The sequence below is a fragment of the Lynx rufus genome, unplaced genomic scaffold (assembly GCF_022079265.1).
Source record: "Lynx rufus isolate CCGP_SWC_20201006 ecotype Redwood Valley unplaced genomic scaffold, mLynRuf1.p SCAF_11, whole genome shotgun sequence".
NCBI lineage: Eukaryota > Metazoa > Chordata > Mammalia > Carnivora > Felidae > Lynx > Lynx rufus.
The window spans coordinates 12718585-12738755 of NW_025814825.1; the positions used below are offsets into that span (position 1 = coordinate 12718585).

General features: G+C 55.0%; 1 protein-coding gene across 1 annotated transcript in view; it reads left to right on the plus strand.

The window, feature by feature from the left end:
- The window catches only part of PALD1 (phosphatase domain containing paladin 1), a 36973-nt gene that overhangs the window by 1802 nt on the left and 15000 nt on the right, over positions 1-20171 (plus strand). The window contains exons 2-17 of the mRNA XM_047071979.1: positions 958-1060; positions 2304-2483; positions 3872-4036; positions 4858-5018; positions 5249-5324; positions 6050-6201; positions 6554-6653; positions 6851-6955; positions 9230-9325; positions 9765-9893; positions 10394-10510; positions 10588-10743; positions 11054-11236; positions 12375-12515; positions 12753-12824; positions 14827-14967. Of these exons, the coding sequence (XP_046927935.1) occupies positions 958-1060; positions 2304-2483; positions 3872-4036; positions 4858-5018; positions 5249-5324; positions 6050-6201; positions 6554-6653; positions 6851-6955; positions 9230-9325; positions 9765-9893; positions 10394-10510; positions 10588-10743; positions 11054-11236; positions 12375-12515; positions 12753-12824; positions 14827-14967 (2077 nt within the window). The remainder of the gene's footprint in view (positions 1-957; positions 1061-2303; positions 2484-3871; positions 4037-4857; positions 5019-5248; positions 5325-6049; positions 6202-6553; positions 6654-6850; positions 6956-9229; positions 9326-9764; positions 9894-10393; positions 10511-10587; positions 10744-11053; positions 11237-12374; positions 12516-12752; positions 12825-14826; positions 14968-20171) is intronic.

The following is a 20171-nucleotide window of genomic DNA, read 5'->3' on the forward strand; positions in this document are numbered from 1 at the left end:
TGCCTTTCCTAGGTGCAGTTCCTTCGTAGAGAGCAGACGCCAGGGCCCGAGTGCCGGGAGGCCATCTCACTGTCATAATCAGCACGGAAGCGTGTTGTGTCTTGAGGGCACAGACCCGCCCTGGCTTAGCATCTGCAGAAATCTGGTTTTGTACCCCTGGGTTTTGTTTGAAATGGCCCTGTGCGGAGGTAGCGGGGCTACTAGTAAGAATTATTGTATCAATAGGCGCTTACTGTGCCCAAGGCCCTTGGCTGAGCACTTCCCACACAGCAGTGCACTGAATTCTCACAGGAGCCCTAGGAGGTGAGAATTACTGGAAACGGAGCCACAGAGAGAGAGTGAGGAACTCCAAAGCCAAGAAATGGCCGAGCGGTGGAGTTGGGTTCGTGCCCAGGTCACGGAACCCCAAAGCCAGAGTCCTGAACCACCTCACTGTGCTGCGGGCTTGTTCTCAGAGATGGTGGGGGCCCCAAGTAACCCTCGAATTGGAGACCTTAAACAAGGCCTTTCTCTCTGCACCAGAGTCCGGGAGGTGTGCCAGGCTGGAATGGCCACTTTGTGATCAGCTAGGCGTCTCCTCTCTCGGTGCCCCGCCACCATCAGTATCTGCTTCTCATCATCTCTTCTGGACGCTAGCTGGGAGGAGAGAACGTAGAGGCAGCCACCTTCCCTTTAAGGGAGTGACCCAGAAGTTGCCCCCAGCACTTCTCCTCATATCCCGTGGGCCAAAACTAAATCACATGACCAGCCTAGCTGCAAGGGACGCTGGGAAATGTAGTCTTCAGCCGGATGGCCAATCACAGTTCCAGGCTTCTGTACAGGGGACACCAGGCCGCCTCTGCCACAAACTTGTAGCTGCCTGGGCTACAGGGGTGGCCTTGTTGAGGGGTCTGGTGAGGGTGGAGGCTACCCTGATCATCAAGGTTTTCTGACTTGGGCTCCATTCCGCCCTGGCAGGTACAACTGCAGGGAGGAGTTCCAGATCCACGACGAGCTACTCAAGGCCCATTACACGCTGGGCCGGCTCTCAGAGGCCACCCCTGAACACTACCTGGTGCAGGTGAGGTCAGCCCTGCCCTTCCCTCCCCCGGTGGCCTTCCCCACCCCCATCCTGTCCTCCTTCCTCACAGGTTCCCTCACTCCTCCTTCCCCCCCTACCCCACCCCCCCACCTCCCATCGACCCCGGCCCCTTCTCTGCTTCATGTCCTTACCCCACCCTCCGGAGTCCTCACCCACTTCCTCTCACCCTCTGGTGTCTGGGGTCACTGCTCTTCTCTTCTGCCAGGTCCCTGCCTGGCCCTCGCCTGCCCGCACCCCTCCCTCGGAGCAGCCGGAAGAATAGGTACCGGGCCTCAGACTGCTCCCCTCGGCCTGGGGATCTCCATCCCGTTCTCGAAGCTCCAGAACTTCTATTACTTAGCTATTTTCCCCCTCAAATATGCCCTAGAAAGCGAGGTCCCCAAGGACAGATGACTTTTCATTTTTCTGGTTTACTGCTGTAGCCCCCAGCCCCAGAACGGTACTTGGTTCTAGCAATGTAGGTGCTCAATAAATAGTGAATGAGTAATCATGCCAATTAGGCTATATTTGTTGAAAGAGTAGCTGGGATTTTCTGGCATTTGGAAGAACTGGTTCCGTTTCTGATCGGTCAGGCAATGTCCTGTGGGTCGTACTGAAGGCAGGGGCCTGGACAGGTGATGCCAGAGTTCATTTGTGCCCAGGAACGAACCGTCCTGGCTTCTCTTGCCCTCCCCACCTTCTACTCAGCAGTCATTGCATCCATTCACTCCAGCTGGGGAGGGGAGAGACCTGGGCAGCCTCAGAACTTCAGGACCTTAGGAAGGAGCTAGTTTAGTTTTCCTCTCGCTGATTCCTGGGGCCCCAGCTGTGACTCCCTGCTTGGGCCCCTTCTCCATGCCCTTCCACTGGCTGAGGGAGACATAGGCCTTCCTCCTGGAGAGCTTCGGGCCCCACCCTAGAGTCAGACTCTGTTTCCTGCCGCAAGAGTGCCTCTCCCTGCTTTCTTTCCTCAAGGCCTGACTTCAATGCTGCCTCCTACATGAAGCCTTCCCTGATTCTCCATCAGGAGGAGCTGTCTTTCCCTTTCCCATGCTAGATGAGACCCTTCCTGGGATCACAGATGGTCACATATTTTGTTTCCTTTTCCGGAAGTCTGAAGACAACTTGAAGACCATGTCCCCTGCCCCATCTCTCTGCTCTTCATCCTCTGGGGCCTGGGACAGGGCTGTAGAAGATGTCCCTGAGCCATCTGAGTGACCCCTCATGTCTCTCCCCCTGCCAGGGTCGCTACTTCCTGGTGCGGGATGTTGTTGAGAAGATGGATGTTCTGGGCACTGTGCAGAGCTGTGGGGCCCCCAACTTCCGGCAGGTGCGGGGTGGGCTCACCGTGTTCGGCATGGGGCAACCCACCCTCTCCGGATTCAGGCGGGTCCTCCAGAAACTCCAGGAGGATGGACACAGGGTAAGTATGACTGCTTCCCAGGCAGGGTCTAGCCCCTCAAGTCTGGCAAAGGGACTCTTTTAGCAACTTCAGAGGTTCTGGAGGGGCCCGGCCACATGATGGTGGCTGGTGACCCAGACCAGGCTCTGCCAGGCCTTGAATGCCATGTTGATCACCGTGATCAGCATGGTTGGGAAATTCTGGGTGAATATTTATTGCCCTGTAATGTGTGGACATGGGAGCCCTGAGGTCAGAAGCCCCTTACACACCCCACTTTGAGAACCTTGGAGAAGTGAGAGTGTGACAGGGTGACAATAGGGTCCAGGTCATAACAAGAGTCACACACACGTCAACCCTATGAAGGTGGGGTGGTTGCTCCCATTTCACAGAGGAGAAAACCGAGGCCCAGAGAGGATAAATGACACAGCTTATGAGTGGTGTCCCCAAGACCTGAACTAGACATCTGGACTCGAAATGGCAGCTTTTTTTTTTTTTCCAACGTTTATTTATTTTTTTTGGGACAGAGAGAGACAGAGCATGAACAGGGGAGGGGCAGAGAGAGAGGGAGACACAGAATCGGAAACAGGCTCCAGGCTCCGAGCCATCAGCCCAGAGCCTGACGCGGGGCTCGAACTCACGGACTGCGAGATCGTGACCTGGCTGAAGTCGGACGCTTAACCGACTGCGCCACCCAGGCGCCCCATCAAAATGGCAGCTTTTAATGATTCCTCTTTCCTGCCTGATGCCGAGGTGGGGTTTTGAGTGTCTACAGGACAGAGGCTGAGGGTCCACTGTGATTTCAGGCTCAGCGTGGGCAGCCCGAGTCTGATTTGACCTGGGATAGCTGGAGAGTCCTCGAGTGAGCCAGAGTGGGGTGGGGTGTAACCCCCGTGCAGCTCGCGTCTTCCCAGCTTGATGGCAAGGCCCACGGGGAAGGGTCTCGCCGCTTACCTCCCTCCGTGTGTGAGGTGTTCAGTGAATGACTGCACGGGGGACGGAGAGACATCCATTTTTTTCGCCTGGTGTGTACCAAGCCCTTGGCTTATCCAGGGCTTTGCGCCAGGAGCTGGGGGGATGTGGAAATGACCAGGATACCGTTCGCTTGTAAGGAACCTGTAGCCGTGAAGGGAGACATACGCACTGATATGCTAGTACGAAGCAGGAATTAACACCATGGCTTCGGACAAAGGGCTGTTGGCCCCGAGGAGAGGGAGAGGCGTCGGGAGCAGGTGGCCTTTGGACTGAGCTTTGCTTGGGTGGGGGGGGATTCATGTCGCAGGGAGAGGGTGGGGTGACGGGCGCTTGAGGAGGGGGGCACAGCCTGCACAAAGGCACAGGGGTAAGGCAGCGGGTCGGGTGCCCGTGCCGGGTAGTGGCGACGGCTTCCTTCCTCCTTCGGCTCCTGGCAGGAGTGCGTCATCTTCTGTGTGCGGGAGGAGCCTGTGCTGTTCCTGCGTGCTGGTGAGGACTTCGTGCCCTACACACCTCGAGACAAGCAGAATCTTCGTGAGAACCTGCAGGGCCTTGGACCTGGCATCCAGGCAGAGAGCCTGGAGCTGGCCATCCGGAAGGAGGTGAGGGTCAGTGGCTCGGAGGAGGCCCTCCCCCCCGGTAGGCCGCAGGCAGCTGAGCTGGGACGCTGACCCCCAGCCCAGCTTTGCTGTCCCCCACTTTCTCCCTTGCTTGGGCGAGCAGCTGTCTGCAGGGCCAGCTCACGGGAAGCCAGAGGAAGGGCTGGCTGTTCCCGGCTCTGTTTGCCTGGGCCCCTTTCCCGCCCTGCACACCTCCTCCACACTCAGCACCCTCATTTAGCCGAGGAGTGCCAACGCTGAGGTTCAGCCCTCTGTGAGCTGTGAGGCCCGGGTGAGTGTCTCCTTTCCACGGGCCTCTGTCTGATTCTGAGGGGCCTCTGTTCTCCTCCGTCACGACACGGAGGCCCGTCAAGGTTCCTGAGGCTGTCAACACACCCACCGCAGAGGTGTGGAAGTGGAGTGTGCAGTCACGGTGCCCCAGAGACTGTCATGGGCGGGAACCTGGTTGTCCCCCGTCTCCCTGTGAGGCCTCGTGTCCTCTAGCGCCCAGCTGACTGCGCGCCCCCTGTCCTTCAGTGTGATGGCTTAGCTGATTCCTGCGGCCCACTGGGAAGGGCACTTCCTCCCTGGTCCCGGTGGGGGCCACGTCACCTTCGTGTAGTGGCCACCCTCAGGCCACTGGCCACCCCCATCCCGTCAGGACTCCAAGAGCACAGAGCACCTGTGGCCAGCTAGTTCCCGCCAGGGGAGGAGCAGCCGATCCGGGGCCTCCATGTGGTCTACTCACTCTACGGCTCGGCCAGGAAGGCCGGGAGGGGCCTGGAGGTCAGTCATGACCCTCTGGCCCCCACTCCTCCATCTAGATCCATGACTTTGCCCAGCTGAGTGAGAACACGTACCACGTGTACCACAATATTGAGGATCTGCTGGGGGAGCCCCATGCTGTGGCCATCCGGGGTGAGGACGATGTGCACGTGACCGAGGAGGTGTTCAAGCGGCCTCTCTTCCTGCAGCCCTCCTACAGGTACTGAGGGCCGGTCCCGCCTGGGGTCACCAGATGACTCGGGGCCACACGGGAGGCCGGTGTGCTGGGCATGGGTGTTCTCTGGCCGTGCTCTCCAGCTGTGGCCTCAGTTTCACCATCTGCAGGTTGGGCGGAATTCCCTACACCTCTCTCTCCCACAAGAATGCGGGGGCGGCGGGATGCCCAGGGTGGGTAGCCTGCCTGATGGGTTTCTCCCCCTCACCTGGCAGGTACCACCGCCTGCCCCTGCCGGAGCAAGGGGCCCCCCTGGAAGCCCAGTTTGATGCCTTTGTGAGCGTCCTTCGGGTAAGTCAGCGCAGGAGGGGGTGGTGGGAGCACGGAGTAGGGACAGGTCCCTGGAGAGCAGGTCTGTGTCTAGGCCCTGTCTCCATGGAGATGCTCAGGGCGAGTGTGGCCTCTGGCTTTCCTCAGAGGAAGGCTCCCTTCTGTGTTGTGTAGGAGGTCGAGTGTGTGTGTGTGTGTGTGTGTCTGTATCTCTGTGTGGGGTGTGTGTGGGAGTGTATATTTGTATATTCTCTAAGGCCAGCCAAGCATTGATGGTCTGAGGGACTGGGCTCTGGGCAGGCTCAGCTGCTAACTTGCTGTGTGAGCTTAGACGAATCACCTGACCTCTCTAGACATCAAGTTACTGGAGCTAAAAAATTCTTATCTGTAGGCTCCTGAGCTGATGTTTCCTGAGTACTGGTGGTGTTTCTTCTCCAGCCCTTTCGGGAGGCCACCTTATTTAATTTGCATCTCCTGGGGTGGGGGGTTGTTAGATACAGGCCTGGCCCCCTGGGCAGTCTCACTTCCCGAACCAGCTCGCAGGGCCGCGCTCCCCAGGGGCAGGTGGGAACAGATTGGACTCTGAAGTTTAGTAAAAGAGGCTGAGCCACCTGCCTGTCTGGGTCCCCCTTGCCCAAGACTGTGGGGCAGGGGTGGGCTGATGTCACAACCCCCTCCCCTGACTTGGGCCCCAGCAGAAGGGGTTTTCAGGTCCCCCTGTTGCTGACGGTCATGGTCTTTCCCAGGAGACCCCCAGCCTGCTGCCGCTCCGAGATGCCCACGGGCCTCCCCCTGCTCTCCTCTTCAGCTGCCAGACAGGCGTGGGCAGGACCAACCTGGGAATGACCCTGGGTACCCTCATCCTGTTTCACCACAGCCGGGCTGCCTCGAGGCCGGAGTGAGTGTCCCAAGGGGCTGCAGGGATGAGTGGAGGAGGGGCCGGGCTGCCAGAATGCTGGGGACACGTCAGGGACCCAGGGCCAGAGCTGGAGATGGGGCGTGTGGGGTTCGTTTCCTGGGTTGCCGCAGACTTGCTGAGTCACGTGAAAAAAGTCGCTTAACCTTTCTGGGCCTCAGTTTCCCCAGTAGGGAAAATACTCCTTGCTTCCTTCAACCTGAATGGGGAGGAAGACTTGGAGCCCGTAGCCCGGTGCCCCTCAGCGGCCACGTGAATGGAAGCGTGTCAAGAGGAGGACAGGAGCCGAAGCCTTTGGGAGCACTGACCGTGCTACTGACCCCTTCCTTGTCAGGTCTGTCCCCCTGCAGACCAAGCCACTGCCCATGGAGCAGCTCCAGGTGATCCAGAGCTTTCTCCACATTGTGCCTCAGGGCAGGAAGATGGTGGACGAGGTGAGTGAGGGGGCTGGAGGCCGGGGCGGTGGAGGGGCCTTCACTGCTCCCCTGCTGGGCTCGCTTCCTCCCCTGACACCTCCCCCTTCTAGGCAAACCATTCTTTCTCTTTTTCTTCCCGTCTGTCTCCGCCATCTCCCCCGCCCCGCTCCCTCCCTGCTGCCCTCCCCTCCTCTCTGCCCGGGTCGGGGCGCCAGGTGGACAGAGCCATCACCGCGTGTGCAGAGATGCATAACCTGAAGGAGGCCATCTTGGAAAACCAGAGGAAGCTGGAAAGTGTCCGGCCGGCCGGCCCAGCCCAGGTGAGGCACAGAGAGGGTCTGCTTTTGCCTGAGTCCTGCAACCTCATTTTGGTAGGACTATTGACTGGTTTCTTGCCGACGGACTTTTCCTGGTCGCTTCTTCTCCCAGAGAGGAGAGGTGTTGATAGAGGAGCTGGGCCTGCAGGAAGGACGGACAAGGAAGAGTGGAAGTTTACTTTCCCTGGCCAGGTCTCCTCGCTGCAGAATAAACAGGATGGAGGAAGCGGCTGCTGGCGGGGGTGCCTGGGGCCTCTTGGGTCCAGAGACTTCCCAGACTGCTCATGGCTCCCCCTGCAAATCAGTCCCTTGCTGTGTCTTTGGGGAGGCCAGGGTTTGGTCCAGGGCGCTGCTTCTGGAAGAGTGACGGGCCCTGGGCTGTCTCCGCGGCCCTGTCCCTATGCTCTGGGGAGAGGGGGTTGTCGTGACAGTGTTTGCGCACAGCACGTGGAAGGAATCTAAGGCCTGCAGAGACTGTTCCTTAACACTTAAAAAAACGTTATCTCTTAAAAGCAATAGCATAGTACAGAAAATTGAGAAATTAGAGAAGGAAAAGAGGCACCCATCATCCCTGTGCAGCTTTGGGGCTGGCTTCCTTCCATGTGCTTTGTGATGATCTTGTGTGGGGGCCCGGGGGACGGTTTGCGTCCTGCTCATTGCCTTTCCCTTCACTCTCTCATGCATCCCTGCTCATTGTCCTCGAGATCTTTGCTGGCTGTGTCACTTAAGCCCATTGGGTGGCTCAACCATTGTTGGCCTGGGGGGGGGGGGCAAGGGCACGGGCTGTGGCCTGACCACCTGGGTTCTGGTCCTGGCTGTGCCACCTACAGGTGTGTGGGCCTGGGCAACCTGCTTAACTGCTCTGTGCCTCAGTTTCCCCACTCGTAAAACGGGGCCAGTAATCATAGCCACCCCGTAGGATTGTTGTGAGGACCCACCAAAGTAAGAGCCATGAAGCACTTAGCTAGCAGGGAGCCTGGCACAGAGCAGATGTCCCTGGCATGTCACCTGCCGTGGTTTACTAATCGGCCCCTCCTGTGAGACAGTTGAGTTGCTCATTAGTGCAAATTCTTTTGCATCAAGATAACTTCAAGAAAATGAAGCTGTTCTTTATTTAGGTTTTTCTTCCTTAGTCTAGATCAGAGGTTGGCAAATGACGACCCATAGGCCAAATGCAATCTGCCACCTTGATTTTGTAGATGTTTTATTTTGTTGTGTATTTTTTTCGAGAGAGCATGAGGGAGCACAAGCAGGGGAGGGGTAGAGGGAAGGAGAGACTCTCAAGCACGCTCAGTGTGGAGCCCAACATGGGGCTTGATCCCACGACCCTGGGAGCATGACCTCAGCCGAAATCAAGAGTCGGACGCCCAACCGACTGAGCCAGCCAGGCGCACCTGTTAAATACGTTTTATTGGAACATGGTCTTGCCCGTTCATTTCAGGACCATCTGTGGCACAGCTGGAAGAGAGACCCTAGAATATTTACTGGCCTTTTATAGAAATAGAAGTTTGCCGACCTCTGGCCTAGATTCCCAAAGATGGGATTAAATGTAATCCAAGGGCATGACCTTTCTTTTGGGCCTCTATGAATCTCGCTTGCCCTCCAGAAAGTGGTACTGACCCAGCAGGAGAACCCTGAGATTGGAGGGTGAAGAGAGGGACCTGGGATTCTCTCTGACAGCTCCCTACCCAGAGCATGCTGGGCTGGGCTTAGGACATTTGTTTGGGGACCCAGCTCTCCCTGCCCACAGCTGTGTGACTGAGCAAGTCACTTCATTTCTCAGAACCTCTGTAAAGTAAGGATAATGATAATGGCCCCCTTGGAGCACTGTTGTGAGGGTCTTTCTGTTTTCTTGTGGGGAAGGTCACGGTTCTTAAGGGAGGGCCTCTGGGTTACAGGAGGGTGTTTTTATCTACTTGCTTCTTCAACACGATCGTGCACGGCCCCTGCAATAGGGGTGGCCTTGGTGCGAATGGGAATGGATCCCAGACTATTTATGGGCGCAGAACCTGTGGGGGAGGCTCCCTGCTCCGATAGCGGTAGTCCTGGTGGAGTCACCAGCGGCTTCCCCAGGGCCACAGATGAATCCCAGCAAGTGGGATAGGGTTAGACGCTTGGAAGAACTTCTAGCCTGGCAGAACTGTGTCATAAAGGGAGGGGAGATTGTGTCCTGGGGATTTCAGAGGCTTAACGTCTGCCCTTCTGGGGGTGGGAACGGGGTGGCCCCAGGAGCCCCCTCTTTACCACCGGCCCTTCTTCCCCATCACCTCCTTTCAGGGAAGCAGCAGCCAGCATGGTGTCCGGCAGAGGGCGCTGCAGAGCCTGGAGCGATACTTCTACCTGGTCCTGTTTAACTACTATCTCCATGAGCAGGTGGGGCTGGGGAATGAGTGGACCCACAACCCCTTCTCCTGGGGTCCCTCCAGGCCTCTCCACCACGGTGACTGGCATGGGGTCGCCAAGGACCCCGATGGAGCGGGGGAGGAGCATGGGGACGTGTGCGCTGGTCGCAGAGGAAGGTGGGTGTGGGGAGGCAAGGAGAGACCAGATAGAGTGGTGGTCCTAGAGCAGGTCAGGCAAAGAGCGGGCCCACCTCTCTCTGCCCTGGGTTCGTCTCTGTACCCTTAGGCAGGGTGTCAGAGCCTGGAAGGATCTTGCTTTGGACCTCCTGGTCGTCTCTCTCCAGCCTCTCTCCCCTGCCCTGGACCATGATGGATGTCTCTTGAGGGCTCCCCCACCACAGGGCAGGCTGGGAGAGTTTGGGGTGGCCTCGTGCCCCTGAACTCCCATCTCTCTCCGCCTTGGGCTGTAGTACCCGCTGGCCTTTGCCCTCAGTTTCAGCCGCTGGCTCTGTGCCCATCCTGAGCTGTACCGCCTGCCTGTGACCCTGAGCTCAGCGGGGCCTGTCGTCCCTGGGGACCTCCTCACTAAGGGCTCTCTGGTGAGTGTGGCCGGCTGTCCGGGGACGTAGAAATGGGTGTGGGCTGGCCACGGGGCCGGTGCGCCCTCGATTCCTGAGGGGTTGGGTTGGTTACACATTGGTCCCCTTCACAGGAGGCAAAGGGGTGATGGCCTTTGGGGTGGCAGAGTCCTCCTATGGGTGATGTGGGTTGATCTCAGGCCCCGAGAAGCATCTGCCGCTTTGGCCATTGCTGTGGTACCCTCTCCTCCTCCGCAAACCCAGGTGCTCGGGACAGGGAGTCAGGAAACCTGGTTCTGATGTCTTTGCCACCGGCCTCTCATCTTTGAGCCTCACCTTCCTCATCTGGAGGGTGGCCAGTATCGCTCTGCTCCTTGCCAGGGTGGTGACGAAGTTCCAAGTGTGCAAAAGTGCTTTGTAAACCGTAAAGTGCTGCTCCCAGCCCGCCTCTGCCCGCCTTGGGCCAGGCCCTGAGTCTCAAGGCAGCTGCTGCGGTCACAGGCTTGCTGCTCTCCCCACAGGGGGCGGACGACCTCATCTCCCCAGACGCACTCAGCACCGTCAGAGAGATGGACGTGGCCAACTTCCGGCGGGTGCCCCGCATGCCTATCTATGGCACAGCCCAGCCCAGCGCCAAGGTGGGCACCCCAGGGGCCCCAGGGGGCTCGGGGGAGAGGGTGGGGCCCTTTCACTGATGGCCCTCCTGTCCCCCCAGGCCCTGGGGAGTATCCTGGCCTACCTGACCGATGCCAAGCGGAAGCTGAAGCATGTCGTGTGGGTCAACCTGAGGGAGGAGGCCGTGTTGGAGTGTGACGGGCACACCCACAGCCTGCGGTGGCCTGGGCCCCCCATGGCCCCTGACCAGCTTGAGGTGAGGCCGTCCTGCCTTCTGCACAGCCCTACCTCAGACCCTCCCCCGGCAGGGTCTTCAGAAGGTTCCGTGCTCCTCTTGTAAGATGGAGAAACTGAGGCCCCAGGAGGAGCAGACTCAGGGAGGGGCTGATTTAGGACTCCCATTTCGGCCATCTCTCCCCGCCTCTGGGTCTGGCTGTCACCCCTGAGGCTCAGGGCAGGGCTGCTCCCCAAAGCCGGGACTGGTCCTGGCCATGGCAGGCTTTGGCCTTCCGGGGTGGCCTGGAGGCTGCCTCGGTGGCCTGACCCTCTGTCCCACCCTCCCCTAGCACCTGGAGATCCAGCTGAAGGCCCACCTGAGTACGCCTCTCCCAGGCACGGGGGGGCCACCGACTCACAGGTTCCAGACGTGCCTCACCACACGGGAGGTCTTCGCCCAGCACCGTGGGGCCTACCCCGGCCTCACTTACCACCGCATCCCCGTGCCAGACTTCTGCGCCCCCTGCGAGGAGGTGAGGGGGCTGCGCAGGCCGGACCTCTGTGGGGCAGAGGAAGCCCTCTCCCGCCTCCCCTCCGGCCCGGGCCTTGGCTGTGGGCACAGCTCTCCTGGGGGCCTGGGAGCTCGTTCAGCCTTCAGATTTGGCCCAGGTGGTTTAGTCACAGCTTCGCGTCTGCATGTGCTTGTATGTGCGTGTGTGCTTATTATGTGTTGCAGGTGTTTGTGGCGAATATGCGTCTGTTGGGGAGGCGTGGTTGGAGCGGGTGTGGGTGTCACTGTGGAGTGTGTGTATGTGCGTGGTGGGTGTGTTCGTGTGGAATCTGCGACGTTCTTCTGGTCTTTACCGGGGGATACGTGGAGAACGTGCCTTTGGGAAACCGTGTGTTGTCATGTGGGTACGGGGTTTGTGGAAGAGGGAGCTGCGGAGTGCTGGTGTATGACCAGGGTTGTGTGGGCGTGGTCTCCGTAGGGTTGTGTCTTTGCAGGTGTCTGTGTGGTTTGTGTCTTTAAGGTATGGGGGATGCATGGGGGGGGGTGGTGTGCCCGCCACTTCCTGCATGTGGGTCGCTGTGCGATGTGTTGGGTGTTTGGTGATGTGTCCGTGCGGAGTGTGTTCTGTGCCGGGGGTGTGTGGGGACTTCTGATGTGTACCCTGTAGTAGGTGGTGGCTGGGGCTCGGATTCCCTGCCTCTGTGGGTCTGGTCGCCTGTAGTTTGTCGCCCCCTGGTGGACATGTGCTGCAGTGCTCTGCTGAGGTCAGACCCCTGCCCTCGGGCTGGGTCGCGGGTTGGGCCCTTCCCAGGGAGGCAACAGGGCCAGGGCCTGGGAACACAGCTCATGGGAGTGGCATACATGTTTTGTGTCCTGGCAGTGTGTGTGTGTGTGTGTGTGTGTGTGTGTGTGTGTGTCTGTCTGCTCGCATGTCTGGTCCTGGCGCCTGGGGTAGAGGTGACGGTACACAGGGGTGTGGCCATTTACGTGCACGTGGTGAGTTGAGTGGTGAGCGCACAGGTTGTGAGCCTGACCCAGAACCTGGCACGGGGTATCCTAGGACAGCTGCTGGGATTTGCCGTTTGGGGGGGGGGGTGGGCCATGTTGGGAGCCTGCGGCCTCGAGCACCTGCTGACTTAGCCCCTGGTCTCCCCACCCAGGATTTTGACCGACTGCTCGAGGCCCTGCGGGCTGCCCTCGCCAAGGACGCGGGCACCGGCTTCGTGTTCAGCTGCCTCAGCGGCCAGGGCCGGACCACGACCGCCATGGTGGTGGCTGTGCTCGCCTTCTGGCACATCCAAGTATGCGTGGCCTGTCACGTGTGGATGGGGCAGGGTGGGGCTCGGTCCGGGGACGCTGGCTGCGGCAGGAGGGTGTGGGAGGCAGAGACGGGGCCTGGCGCGGTTCTGGAGCCTCTCCCATCAGTCTTGGGCAGAGGGCACGTGGGGCTGGCAGCGCCCCTGGCAAGGGGCTCCCTGCAGCGGGAGGGCGTGGCCTGGACAGAGGTGCTCCCTGTACTAGCAGCTGTCCTCCCTCAGGGCTTCCCCGAGGTGGGCGAGGAGGAGCTTGTGAGTGTGCCCGATGCCAAGTTCACCAAGGGCGAGTTTGAGGTGAGCATGCCCCAAGGGGCCCCCGGGGGACACCTGGGCGAGGGGAGAGGGCACGTCTCACTGGCAGGTCTGGGGATCCTCAGAGCTCCTCTTCATGACGTCACCTTCTTCCACCTCATCATCTCCGTGCTCCCCTGCTCCCATTTCACAGTGAGCAAACCAAAGCACAGGTCCGCTTGGCTCCGGGCCGTGGCTAATGGCAATTGGAGAAGAGCGGGGTCGGTCTAGCCTGGCCCTGCTGCTGGGCTGCTCCGCCCTGGGGGGGGCCCTGGCTACCATCTCGTCTGGGTGACACCGATGCTCCCTGACAGGCACTTGGGACCCAGCTGTGGCTCGTGACCTCGATGCGGGGTCAGGGCCTGTCCTGCCCCACCCCCGTTTCAGTCCAGGGCACTGAATGCATAGCCACTAACATTTCTAATTTAGTCAGCCCTGTATTGTACGCTTGCCACGTGTCATTGATTCAGACACCCTGCAAGTAGGTGGCTGTGTCCCTGCCCTACAGACGGGGAACGCGGAGCTCAGAGCTGGCATGTGGCTCTCTGGCATTGGTGCTGTGGTTGGCTCCCGCCTGGTTGGCTGGCCTCCTCACATTGCTCTTGCCTTGCTGTCCCTGCTGCCCTGTCACCCTGGCCTCAAACTTGTCAAGCTCCCTCAGCTTCTTGGCCTTTGCATATGCTGTTCCCTCTCCGGAAACTCCTCTTTTCCTTCCCCTCGCTGATTTGCTGATTCTTAGATTTTTGTGTTTTTTTAATTGTGGTAAAATATACGTACAATGTAATTTACCATTTTAACCATCCTTAAAGCGTACATTCGCACTGTCGTGCACGTTCGCATTGTCGTGCAACCATCGAGTGCCTTCACATTGTTGTGCAACCATTACCATCATCCGCCTCTAAGACTCTTTCTTCATTGAAAACTGACCGTCCCCACAAAACAGTAACTCCCCATTCCTCCCTCCCCTCAGCCCCTGGTGACCACTGTTCTGCTTTCTGTCTCTATGGATTTGACTGTTCTAGGTACCTCAGATAAGTAGGATGATAGAGAATTTCTCCTTTTGTGTTTGGTTTATTTCACTTAGCACAGCATGGTGTTCTTGAGGTTCCGTCGTGTTGAGGGTCTATTAGAATTTCACTCTTTTTTAAGGCTGGGTAGCATTCTGTTGTATGTACAGACCACATTCTGTTTATCAGTTTATCTGTCGGTGGACACAGGTTATTTTCACCTTCTGGCTGCTCTAAACAGGGGAGTACAAATATCCATTCACATATCTGCTTGCACTTTTAGAAGTAGAATTTCTGGATCATATGGCAGCCCGCTTAATTTTTGAACAACTTCCGTACTGTGTTCCGTGGCAGTGACACCATGTTACACGTCCACCAGCAAAGCACCAGGGTTTTCGTTTCCCCGACACCTGTTGTTTTTTGTTCTGATAGCAGCCATCCTGGTGGGTGTGAGGTGGCATCTCACTGTGGTTTTGAGTTGTGTTTCCCTAATGATGAGGGATGCTGAGCATCTTTCCATGTGCTTATGGGCCACCTGCGTGTCTTCTATGGAGAAGTGCCTGTTCAGGTGCTTTGCCCATTTTTGATTTGGTTTGTTTTGTTGTTGCATTATGGGAATTTTTAAACGTATTCTGGATATCAGTCCCTTATCCGATATGTGATTTGTAAATACTTCCTTTGCTTCTGTTGGTTGCCCTTTGACACTGTTGATAGTGTCCTTGCTTTTGTTGCCTTTGCTTCTGATGTCATATCTAACAAATCATTGCCTGATGCAACATCATGAAGCTTTCGTCTGTATTTTCTTCTAAGAGTCTTATGGTTTTAGCTCTTTGTTTAGCTCTTTGATCCGTTTTGAGTTAAACTTGCATGTGAATATCCAGTTTTCCCAGCACTGTTTCTTAGAAATGGACCTTGAGGTGGCCCTTAGTGTGGGGTGAGCCTGGGGCTGGGGGCCCCACCTACCCTCCTTGGTTTTCTCGGTGCTCCTCTGGCCCCAGGTGGTGATGAAGGTGGTGCAGCTGCTGCCCGCTGGGCACCAGGTGAAGAAGGAGGTAGATGCAGCCCTGGACACAGTCAGTGAGACCATGACGCCCATGCACTACCACCTGCGGGAAATCATCATCTGCACCTACCGCCAGGTGAGCCTCGCCCGGACCCAGGTGTCCTTCCCCATGTGCACGGCCCGGGTTGTGTTTGACTGGGTGTGAGGTGGCTAGGGATCCTGGGGGACCCTCCTCAGTTCTTAGTTATTTCTTCGCCTTTTGCAAGTGATCTGTGAAATGGAAACACCTCCGCCCCAACTCATCCTGGCTTGACTTTGGAGTGCTTGATGTCCAGCACCGGCGATATTCAGAGTAACCACTGCTGCAGCCCTGGGACCAGTCATGGTGTGGCCGGTCAGAGCAAACACCCTGTCCTAGACCCCTGTGGTACTGGGTGTTAACCCTCTGTTCCTGGGTTATGAGGGGGCACCGAGGGTCTCGGGCAAGAGTCAGGTTGGTAGATGGGGCCACTCCAAGGTCTTGGCAGGTGGCCACGTAACCACCTGCAGGGAAGCCGTTCAGTGTTGTAGCAGCTGATGCTGCCCGGCTGCCCACCCAGGACCCGTGTATGTCTGTGCTGCCCGGGGCTGGCCCCAGATTGACCTACTCAGTTAAAAATTCTGTTTGAATAACTCTTTAAGTTATAAGAATTAAAAGGTGGGGGCTCCTGGGTGGCTCAGTCGGTTGAGCATCCGACTTTGCCTCAGGTCACGATCTTACGATTCGTGAGTTCCAGCCCCGCATCGGTCTCTGTGCTGACGGCTCAGAGCCTGGTGTCTGCTTCGGATTCTGTGTCTCCCTCTCTCTCTGCCCCTCCCTCACTCATGCTTTGTCTCTCTCTGCCTCTCAAAAATGAATAAACGTTGAAAATTAAAAAAAAAAATTAAAAGATTGGGGTGCCCGGGCAGGTCAGTTCAGTTAAGCGCCTGACTTTTGATTTTGGCTCCGGTCATGATCTCACAGTCATGAGATCAAGCCCCCAGTGGGGCTCCCCACTGGGCATGGAGCCTGCTTAAGGATTCTCTCTCTCTCTATCTCTCTCTCTCTGTCTCTCTCCCTCTCTCTCCCTCCTTCCCTTTCTCCCTCACCCCCTCTCTTGCCCCTCCTTTGTGCATGCGTGTGCACGCTCTCTCTCTCTCTCTCAAAAAAAATAAAAAGTCTCCATGAAAGTACAAATTTTATGAAAAACCCAGGATTTCAGCCTATTTAGAAAAAAATGTGTCTTTCAATTAGTTGTCTGCAGGGCTCTGTCATATACAGCCCTCCTGGCCCAGTCATAGGACTTGACATTACCTTTTGGTAACCAGGCTCACCCGCCCCCATTCCAGAGGCCAGGATGCTGCTGACCTCCGCTGGGGGAGGATGAGGATCCCTGAATCCCATGCAGGGCTTGCTGGTGGTGGGGTTAGTTGTAGGGAGAAGTGGTGGGTGGGAGCAGAAGGAAGATATTGAGTCATTCCCCAGTATGGCCACCAGGTGGCCATAGTGAGCTGGGCCTGGGCCAAACTCAAAGGGCCTGAAGAGCAGGTCTTCATCTAGTCTTTTTCATCCCTGCTGCACATAGTTTCACATGGGAGCTTTAAAACTTACCCATGCCTGAGTTGCATCCCTAGAGAGCCTGATTTAGTAGGTCTGCTTGGGGGGCCAGGGAGTGGGTCCTTTTTTTTAAGTTCCCTAGATGCTTGCAATGCGTAGTCAAGGTTGAGAACCACATAGTCTAGGCAGAAGTCCCCAACTTTAGTGAGTTTCAGGATTACCGGGAGGGCCTGTTTAAAATGCATGCTGCTGAGCTCCCGTGCTGAGTTTCCTATTTCGTAGGTCTGGATGTCTGGCAAACTCTCAGATGACGCTGATTCTCCTGGTCAGGAGGCGGGGGGGGGGGGGAGGCGGTGAGGCATACGGAGGGATCTGCTGTAATACTGTCTCAGCCTCTTGCTGTCTTTTTTTTTTTTTTTAATTTTTTTTTTAACGTTTATTTATTTTTGAGACAGAGAGAGACAGAGCGTGAACAGGGGAGGGGCAGAGAGAGAGAGAGACACAGAATCCAAAACAGGCTCCAGGCTCTGAGCTGTCAGCACAGAGCCCGACGCGGGGCTCGAACTCACGGACCGCGAGATCATGACCTGAGCCGAAGTCGGACGCTTAACCGGCCGAGCCACCCAGGCGCCCCGCTTGCTGTCTTTTTAATAAACACTTTATTGAGCTAAAATTCACATACCATACAAACCAGTTATTTACAATGGGCAGTTCAGTAGCTTTTAGGACGTTCGCAGAGCTGTGTAGCCACCACCACAGCCAGATTTAGGACATTTTCATTACCCTAAAAAGCAACTTCATACCCCAGTTCCCCACCCCCACCCCCACCCCAGCCCTAGGCAACCGTGAATCTACTTTCTGCCTCTGTGGATTTGCCTCTTCTGGACGTTTCATAAAAGAGGGATCGTACAGGGCGCCTGGGTGGCTCAGTCGGTTGAGCGTCCGGCTTCGGCTCAGGTCACGATCTCACAGTCTGTGAGTTTGAGCCCCGCGTCGGGCCCTGGGCTGACAGCTCAGAGCCTGGAGCCTGCTTCAGACTCTGTGTCTCCCTCTTTCTCTGCCCCTCCCCTGCTCATGCTCTGCCTCTCTCTGTCTCAAAAATAAATTAAAAAACATTAAAAAAAAAATTAAAAAAAAAAAAAAGAGGGATCGTACGTGTTCCTTTGTGACCTGCTTCTTCCACGGAGCGTCATGTTTTCAAGTCTCAGCCATGTTGTCGCATGGATCACCATTTCATTTCTTTTTGTGACTAATATTCCATCGTGTGGATACATCACCTTTTGTGAATCCATTCATCCAGTCGATAGACGTTCAGGTTGTTTCCCCCTTTTGGCTATTAGGAATACGATGCTGCTTAGACGTTGATGTACAAGGTTTTGTATGAAGACGCTTGCACTTCTCTTGGCTATATATACCTGGGAGTAGCGCTGCTGGGTCATGTGCTAATTCCCTGGTTAATTTTTTGAGGACCTGGCAGACCATTTTCCAAGGCGACTGTACCATTTAACATTTCTCCTAGCGATGCGTGAAGGTTCCCGTTTCTCCACATCTGGCTAATTATGGTGGTGGTGGTGATTATCGTTTTCATTTGTAGCCTGCCTTCTGGTGTGAAGTGGTATTTCATGATGGTTTTGGTTTGCATTTCCTTTATGACTAATAACGTTGAGCATCTTTTCATGAACGTATTATCCATTTGTCTATCTTCATTTTTTTTTTAAAAATTGTTTAATGTTTATTTTAGAGCGAGATTGAGAGACAGAGCATGAGTGGTGGGGAGGGCAGAGAGAGAGGGAGCCGAAGGGTCTGAAGCGGGCTTGGCACTGGCAGCAGGGAGCCGGGTGCGGGGTTCGAACCCACGAGCCGTGAGATCATGACCGGAGCTGAAGTCAGATGCTTAACTGAGTGAGCCACCCAGGCGCCCCCATTTATCTGTCTTCCTTAGAGAACTGTCTCTTCAGATCCTTTGCCCATTTAAACATTTTTTTTTGTCTTTATTGTTGACTTGCAGGAGGTCTTTATTTATTACAGATACTAGTCTCTTATCAGGTATATGATTTGCAAAATTTTTCTCCAGTGGCTGCGATTAAAATTCTTTAGTCTGTCTTCACTTTCTTGATGGTGTCCTTTGATGCATGGAAATTTTACATTTTGACTTATCTATTCTTTCGTTGCTGCTATGTGCTTTTGGTGTCATGTCTAATCGGAGGTCATGAGGATTTACTTCTAAGAGGCAAATAGTTTCTTCTAAGAGTTGTATAGTTATAACTCTCACATTTAGTCTTTGATCCCTCCTGAGTTGATTTTTATATATGGCATGAGATAGAGGTCTAGTTTCATTCTTTTGCATGTAGATAATCCAGTTGTCCTCGTACGTGTGTTGAAAAGACAATCCTTTCCCCACTGAATGGCTTTGACACCCCTAAAGAAATCCACTGACTTTTGAAAATGTGGGGGCTTATTTCTGAACTTTCAATCCTATTCCATTGATCCATTTGTCTGTTCTGTGCCAGCACAACGCTGTCTTAATTACCGTAGTATTGCAGTGAATTTTGAAATTAGGAAATGGGTTCTCCAACTCTGAATTTCTTTTTCAGATTTTTTTTTTTTTTTGGCTATTCTTGGTCCTTTGCATTTCGAATTTTAGGATTACAGCTGAGATTTTGATGGGGATTGCATTGAACATGTAGGTGACTTTGGGAAGTATTGCCATCTTAACAATAATTACTCTTTTGCTTCATGAACATGAGATGTCTTTCCATTTATTTAGGTCTTCTTTACTTTTTTACGTGATGTGTTATAGTTTCCAGACTGTAAGTTTTATACTTCTTATGTTAAGTTTTATTCATAAGTAAGTTATTGCTTTTGTTCTATTGTAGAATTGATTTCTCAATTTCATTTTTAGTTTGTCCATTGTTATTATATAGAAATACAGTTGATATTTATATATATATATTTTAGTATTATTTTTTAAATATTTATTTTGAGAGACAGAGAGTACAAGTGGGGGATGGACAGGGGGAGAGAGAATCCCAAGTAGGCTCCATGCTGTCAGCACAGAGCCCGACATGGGGCTCGATCCCACAAGCCCTGAGATCATTACCTGAACCAAAATCAAGAGTCAGATGCCTAACCGACTGAGCCACCCAGGCGCCCTGATATTCGTATATTGATTTATCTTACAACCTTGCTAACCTAATTCATTAGTTTTAATACCTTTTTAGTGAATTCTTAGAATTTTCTATTTATAAGATCATGCCATTTACAAATAGAGATAGTTTTACTTCCTTTCTTGTTTTAAAGTTTATTTATTGGGGCACTTGGGTAGCTTAGTCGGTTGAGTGTCCGATTTTGGCTCAGGTCATGATCTCACAGTTTGTGGGCTCGAGCCCCCCATCAGGCTTTGTGCTGACAGCTCAGAGACTGAAGCCTGCTTCGGATTCTGTGTTTCCTTCTTTCTCTGCCCCTCTCCTGCTCACGCTGTCTCTCTCTCAAAAATAAATAAATGTAAAAAAATAATAATAGTAAAAAATAAAGTTTATTTATTTTAAGAGAGAGAGAGAGAGAGAACATGAGCATAGGGGAGGGGCAGAGAGCGAGGGAGAAAGAGAATCCCAAGTAGGCTCTGTGCTGTCAGCCTGGAGCCCTACTTGGGGTTCGAACCCACGAACAATGAGATCGTGACCTGAGCTGACATCAAGAGTGGGACGCTCAACCGACTGAGCCACCCAGGCGCCCCTACATCTTCCTTTCTAATTTGGATGGCT